The sequence below is a fragment of the Aegilops tauschii genome, chromosome 7, assembly GCF_002575655.3.
Source record: "Aegilops tauschii subsp. strangulata cultivar AL8/78 chromosome 7, Aet v6.0, whole genome shotgun sequence".
NCBI classification, from domain to species: domain Eukaryota; kingdom Viridiplantae; phylum Streptophyta; class Magnoliopsida; order Poales; family Poaceae; genus Aegilops; species Aegilops tauschii.
This window is the reverse complement of record NC_053041.3, coordinates 58,242,495-58,249,516: the sequence shown is the minus strand read 5'-3', so window position 1 is coordinate 58,249,516 and position 7,022 is coordinate 58,242,495. Positions and strand designations below refer to the sequence as shown.

At 49.0% G+C, this 7,022-nt stretch overlaps 1 protein-coding gene across 1 annotated transcript; it reads left to right on the top strand.

The window, feature by feature from the left end:
• The first annotated feature begins 1,639 nt into the window (after positions 1–1,639).
• LOC109784991 (protein NRT1/ PTR FAMILY 8.2) lies at positions 1,640–6,766 on the top strand. The gene is made up of 4 exons (XM_020343604.4): positions 1,640–2,057; positions 2,169–2,386; positions 2,470–2,984; positions 5,561–6,766. Exons 1-4 carry the CDS (start codon positions 1,955–1,957, stop codon positions 6,387–6,389), a joined length of 1,665 nt encoding a protein of 554 aa, XP_020199193.1. The 5' UTR covers positions 1,640–1,954; the 3' UTR covers positions 6,390–6,766.
• The last annotated feature ends 256 nt before the right edge of the window (positions 6,767–7,022 follow it).

The following is a 7,022-nucleotide window of genomic DNA, read 5'->3' as shown; positions in this document are numbered from 1 at the left end:
ATGTAGTAGTCTTGGTAGGCTTGTTGAAAACAGGTTTGTTCTTCCGTTTGTTCCTGTTATGTGGGTATCTCTGCACCATATTGGTGGTAGGCTGAACGTCACCTCCTTTCTCAGTACTGTCTTTAGCCCGAGCTTTTTCCCCAACATCAAGAGATGCAATCGGATTTTCAACTGATATCTCTTGTCTCTTATGTTTCAGAGTTGTGGCGAAATTCCTCCATGAAGGAGGCAACTTTGCAATCATGCACCCAGCCACGAATTTGTCAGGTAGAACACACTTAAGGAGTTCAAGTTCCTTCACAATGCATTGTATCCCATGAGCTTGTTCAACCACAGAGCGGTTATTCACCATCTTGTAGTCATGAAAACTCTCCATGATGTACAGTTCACTGCCTGCATCCGTTGCACCGAATTTTGCATTCAGTGCATCCCACAGAGTCTCTCCGTCATCTATGTGCATGTACACATCACACAGACGGTCAGCAAGAACACTCAGAATGCATCTCACAAACATAGTATTGGCTTCCTGGAATTTTCTCTGATCTTCGTCAGTCATTCCCTCTGGAGCACCAACACTAACGTGGAAAACTTTCAGTGAAGTAAGCCAGCGCGTGGTCTTCACCTGCCACCTCTTAAAGTGCACACCAGTAAACTTAACCGGCCTCAGTGCATCAGCGTATCCAGCCATAGTTAACTCAGGAAATTGCCTACAATTAGGTTTTTGGATTGTTGGAAAATTAGGCAAGTTCATAATTAATTCCAGTAAATAATTCATGACTAGAAAAGATACTAGCATGCAACAATCTAGCAAACTAGAAGAACAACAAAACATGTAGAACAACAGCGCACACGAAACAACAGTTGTAGAGACAGACATGAACAGATGATGTTGGACGTACTGTTCGTTAGCTATTGTGGATGCGACGGTGTTGATGACGATGTTAGCGACGATCTGCTGCCGACGGCGATGAGTAGCACCGCCCGACTTGGACGGAAGACGACCCGTGATGACGAATTTGAGCAGTCGCGCAGAGCGTTTCCCAAAAACCTAATTCGTCCTCTCCCGGTGCAGGATCGCAAGGACGAACGGTTCCGGAAACCTGCTCCCCCACGCGCCGATGCACGCCGGCGTTTGGGATGGAGTAGACTACGACGACGGCGCAAGTTGCGAGATGAGGCAAAACCCTAGGTGTTTTCGGTGTATCTTTGGCGGCTGCGCTAGCCGCGATCACAATCTCAACCCGACTTCGTTTCTAATTTGTATACTTACCGCACATGTTGCATGTCGCACGTACGCCCCGGCACGGCCCGGCGAGGCGAGCAAGCGCGCGCGTGGTCTTCCCTTTCTCTTCTCAACACACCACTTAGAATAATGGAGAGAACCCACTATATAAAGATGTCCAACTCTTCTTCAACTTCCGAGGAAGGACTAAATTTTAGCACCACCATTTGTCATTTTACACATGGGCGACTATTTGAGATTTCCCTATGGGTCTAGCCCATTAATTCTAACATGACACGGTGGTCACCAGCGTACCTAGGCTCGTGATCGAGAAGGATATGGTGGTGCATGCGTGAATGCTCGAGTCGTTCCAGGGTCGTTCTCTCCGTTTGCTTTCCTGGCGATTTATTTTTTTTCAGTTGATTGGCACCTAGGCGGCCCCATATTCCACCAAATTTGCTATCTCAATTGCGTGAGAGATTGCTTTGGAGCTCGGTTGATTTAGTGGAGAAGAAAGGGACTTTGCGCATCGTGACGCGGCTGACCACAGTCTCTCGGTTAAACACTTCCCGCCTTGCCATCATGCATGTATTTAACACCATGGCAGATTTGTGCCACTCACTAGCTCCTTGGCGCCTTAATTATATGGGCCATCGTGACCCTTGCCTGTAGTAGTTTTCATTTGCTCTGGACGCGCCTGTGTAAATCTCACACGGACTGCTAGCTAAGACCATGGAAGCTGCAGGGGTAGAATCAAAAGGCTCGCCCGGCGACGCCGCCGATCCCACGTCCAAGAAGGTTCGCCGGACCTCGTGGGGCTGCGCTTTCATCCTCGGTAACGCCCGCAATCTTTTCGTTTTGTTCTTGTGTTCGCGCTCTGGCATGCATACATACGTACGCACGTGTCACCTATGCTTGAATGCTTGATGCATATGCGCGCATGCAGTGAACAACTGCTTCCAGTCCGCGGCCTACTTTGGCCTGTCGACGAACCTGGTGAACTACCTCAAGGTCCAGCTGCACTCCGGCAGCAAGGCCGCCGCCAACAGCGTCACCAACTGGCAGGGCACCAGCGGCATCGCGCCGCTTGCCGCCGCCTTCCTCGCCGACTCCTTCCTCGGAAGATACTGGACCATCACGCTCTTCGTCCTCGTCTCCGTCGCGGTACGTACGCGTGCGCGCTGATGCGCATCATACACCTACGTATATATATCAGGGAACACCTCACCTGGATCCTGATGGAACAGGGGTACGGCGTCGTGACGGCGAGCGCGTGGGCGGCGCTGGAGAGCGCGGTGTTCTACGCCGGGCTGTACCTGGTGGGGCTGGGCGGCGCGCTGCAGCCCGTCATGGCGTCGTTCGGCGCGGACCAGTTTGACGTCGAGGCGGACGACGAGGAGCGTGGGCGGCAGAGCTCCTTCTTCAACTGGTTCTACCTCTCCCTCACCGTGGGGTCGCTGGTGGGCGGCACCGTGCTGGTGTGGGTGCAGTCCGCCCACGGCTGGCGGCTCGGCTACGGCATCCCGGCGCTGCTGAGCGTAGTCGCCGTCGCGCTGTTCCTCGCCGGCACCGGCGCGTACGGGCGCCACCAGCCCCCCGGCGGCAGCCCGCTCACCAGGATCACGCAGGTGGTGGTCGCCGCCGCCAGGAAGTGCGACGTGGAGACCCCAACCGACGCCGCGCTGCTGCACGAGCGTGACGGCGACGACGGCATGTCCGAGATACTGGGCAGCCGCCGCCTCGCGCACACCAACCAGTTCAGGTCAGTGGCTCAGTGCCCGTGCCCCGGCCGTCCCTAGCATTGCTTCCACTTGCACCGTTCCTATTTTCTGTCCACAACTATAGTCCCCATCAAGTAAAGTGCTGTGCATCCGCACCCGCTTAAGTTCACTTAAAATGGTAGCTTTATCCATCTTTAATTATCTACAACTAATCCAGATTAGTTAGTAAAAAAATTAGCGGGAAAGGATCTTTTCATTAGGTGATTACATTCAAAGGACAATGCTAGCTATTTCCACCGGGGAGTTTCGAAGCCAACGGGCTGTGCGCTGTTATGAGTGTGTCTGCTAATTTTAACTAGACTAATGTTTCTTTCATGAGCCGGAATCGTTTTGATCTCATTGACTTGGTTCACATACATCTAGCGCTCAATATCTTTTATTAGTAATTCACCTAAAGAAATAGTTAGTAATTAGGCTATGCATAGTGGGAGTATCACATTAATATTATGCATATAATACAACAGTATGATACTATTCGTGCAACGCATATTATATTTTGTTAATGATATGCACTAATTGCCAACCTTATTTTTTAAGCGTTTTCTCCTCTAACTACATGCATGCATTAGAATCACTCCTCCCTCCTGTGTGCCCTTTAAGCTCTAACTAAATGCATGTATACACTAGCGAACAAAAAGAGTATGTCTTCCTAAATTCTTCCTATTGCAAAAAATATAAATATTTTTAACTCAAACCATCGGTCTGATTCAAAATCCATTTTAACATAAAAAAGTCATCACGACGAGATCTTCGAAACTGGATCCCTGTTCATACGTTTTGATGACTTTTTTTACATAAAAAGTTACCACGCCTAGGCTGCGTAAGTTATCATGCCCGTCATACATAAATTATCATGCTATTTATACATAAATTACCGGGCATAGAAATGATTCTCCCAACCTTCTCTTCACATGTACATGTATGCGTGCACTAGAGAGAAAAAAACGGATGTCACCCTAGATTCTTCTTATTTCGAAGATTCAAAATGTTTTGTACCTCAAACCGTCGGTCCGATTCAAAATTTGTTTTCGCCAATAAAAAAATCCATGGCGACAAGACCTTCAAAATTACATCCATATTGGTATGTTCAAACGACTTGTTTTCGGCTTAAGTGTTACTAGACCTAAGCTAAGTAAATATACCACGCCTTCGGTGCATAAAGTATCATGTAATTTACACAAAAGTTGTTGAGGGTGTGTTTTTGACGATTTCTATCCCCAGGGTCAAAGTTACCACGGTGTTCATACGAAAGTTATCAGGTCTGCGATATGTGTATTACTATACGATATATTCACACAGTAATTACCTGGGTTATGTTTCGAACAACTTTATTCCTGGGTCAATAATTATCATGGTGTTTATACGTGAGTTATTAGCTCTGTGGTGCATAAATTATCATGCAATTTACACAAAAGTTACCCGATGTATGTTTTGAACAACAAAAATCACCCGGGTCAAAGTTACCATGGTGTTTGTAAGTAAGTTATCAGGTTTGCGGTGCGTATATTACATGCTATTTACAGAGAAGATACCTTTGGTATGTTTTCAGCAACACCCCCAGTATAAGTAATCGTGGTAGTTTGGATGAAACTTGTTAAATTTCATCAAATTTGCATTAATATATCGAATTAGTTTAAATTGTGTCCCTAATTCGTGTTTTAACTATTTGAAATGGGGGGCATTTGAGGGAGATAGTTGGATGATGTCCGTCTGACAGATGTCTACAGACACATCCAAATATGCCCGCACATATTTAAAGGCCATTGAAGATGCTCTTATAAACTGCACGGGGAAAAAGTTTGTCACATGCTCACCCTGTATCTTTCGCGTCATTTTCCTCCCTTCTGCTTTTCTTGGTCGATCTAGAGGCCATTTCCATAAGCCGTACCCAAAAATCTTCATATTTTATGCAAGACACTGTCGTTTGGACTTTTGGATGTTCAAGTGCTTTAGTACGTAATCACATATTTTACTGAACTTGACAATCACAATAACCCAACACACCTTCAGGGAACCGAGTATAAATAATATATGAGTAATGCTACATCTACAAAGGTTTACTTAACAATTTTACATATAAACTGATGTGGATTGTGATTGGTAATAGAGGAGCGATGCTAGACCCACGTAAAGTTACTTGAAATTTTTACGTAAAGGCTGACTTGATGGTAGTTAATTGGATTAGGATTAGTGGCTGGGGCCCACCCAGTTAAAATCGGGGGGGGGGGGGGGGGGGGAGAGTTATTGAGGGAAAGTTACGTAAGTCTTCGTAAGCTCGTTCGTAGGTGTAGCATTATTGGTAATAGAGGGATGAGGGGGCCCACCCCACTTAAAATCGGGAGGGAAGAGAGAGAGAGTTAGTTTGGAAGATTAAGTAAATCTTTGTAGGTCTAGCATTATTGATAATATATTCAACAACAAAAACGTTGTGCTAGCAACATAATCGACTATGCGTCCAGGCCCGAGCAATCAATGAAATTTTACATGCAAACATGCCATGTAACCATGTCACTAAATTTATCTGTTGCACCGATTCCGGTTGTCATCGATCGGTCAGGTCCTTGGACAAGGCGGCTGTGGAGACGCCGGGCGACAAGGCGCGGCCAGTCAGCCCATGGCGGCTGTGCACGGTTACGCAGGTGGAGGAGCTCAAGTGCGTGCTCCGTCTACTGCCGGTGTGGGCGTGCGGCATCATCTTCGCGGCCGCGTACACACAGGTGTCCACCACCTTTATCCTCCAAGGCGACACGTTGGACCCGCGCATCGGCAGCTTTCACGTTCCCGCTGCAGTGCTCACCGTCTTCGACACGCTCAGCGTCATGCTCTGGGTGCCGCTTTACGACCGCGCCATCGTCCCGCTCGCGCGCCGCCTCACGGGCCACCGCCGCGGGTTCACACAGCTGACGCGCATGGGCGTCGGGTTCGTCATCCTCACGGTCGCCATGCTCGCCGCCGGCATGCTCGAGGTCGCACGGCGCCGCGTCGTCGCACGCAACGGCACGTACCGCGGCACGGACGGTGCAGAGTACGTGCCACTGTCGATCTTTTGGCAGGTGCCGCAGTACGTGGTGTTGGGCGCGGCGGAGGTGTTCACCTTCATCGGGCAGATGGAGTTCTTCTACGACCAAGCGCCGGACGCCATGCGGAGCATCTGCTCGGGGCTCGCCCGCGCGGCTTTCGCGCTGGGCAACTACGCGAGCTCGGCGCTCGTGTCTGTCGTGGTGAGCGTCACGACGAGCGGCGGCCGGCCCGGGTGGATCCCCGACGACATCAACGACGGGCACTTGGACTACTTCTTTTGGCTGCTCGCTATGCTCTGCGTTGGCAACTTCGGCGGGTACCTGCTCGTCACACGGTGGTACAACTACAAGAAGACCGCGGATTAAACTGGAAATCACTGTACGTGTAGATTCCGAACGTGTAATGACTAGGTACTTCCTCGGCTTCTCTATAAAAGAAGTTTGAAAGCGGCTACGTGTAAGTTGACTGTTTTGTTTTTATTTTTAGGTCAGTTGACTGACCACAAATTATATTCAGTGGATTTGCATGCATGTTGCAGCGCAACGGCGCCTCCACTGGCACCGGTCCGCGCACCATCGTGGATGCCTTCTCATTAACTTTGCGCAAATACATATTCATTCGTGCGCGCTATATCGTCGAACCGAGCGGCCGCGGTTCGACCGCTCGATGCTAGCGGATCGTGTTGTGGCACCTCGACTCAGAGTAACCGATTTACTTTACATTGTCAGTCCAGAAATCAAGTCTTCTGACAAAAACATCTTGGCATATAAAATAATCGTTTTATTGATACTAGCGGAACATAGTTCGATGTTACATCAAGTAGCGAGGCCAAGCGGCACACACGGTGCGGCTGAACAATATATACATTATTTAGTGAATATAAAGGGGCCTCGATCACGGCAACTACACGGCAGCGGAACGACGACGAAGCGGGACTCCATAGCACAGGGACACCGATGTGGACACGATCTAGACACGGGCAGCACTTCGATTCAGTG

What these genes read in the sequence shown, in the direction of transcription:
- LOC109784991 (XM_020343604.4), top strand. Translation starts at nt 1,955, where the DNA reads ATGGAAGCTGCAGGGGTAGAATCAAAAGGCTCGCCCGGCGACGCCGCC. An exon ending in GGGCTGCGCTTTCATCCTCG is followed by an intron (nt 2,058 to 2,168) that starts GTAACGCCCGCA and finishes GCGCGCATGCAG; the next exon opens with TGAACAACTGCTTCCAGTCC. An exon ending in TCGTCCTCGTCTCCGTCGCG is followed by an intron (nt 2,387 to 2,469) that starts GTACGTACGCGT and finishes CTGATGGAACAG; the next exon opens with GGGTACGGCGTCGTGACGGC.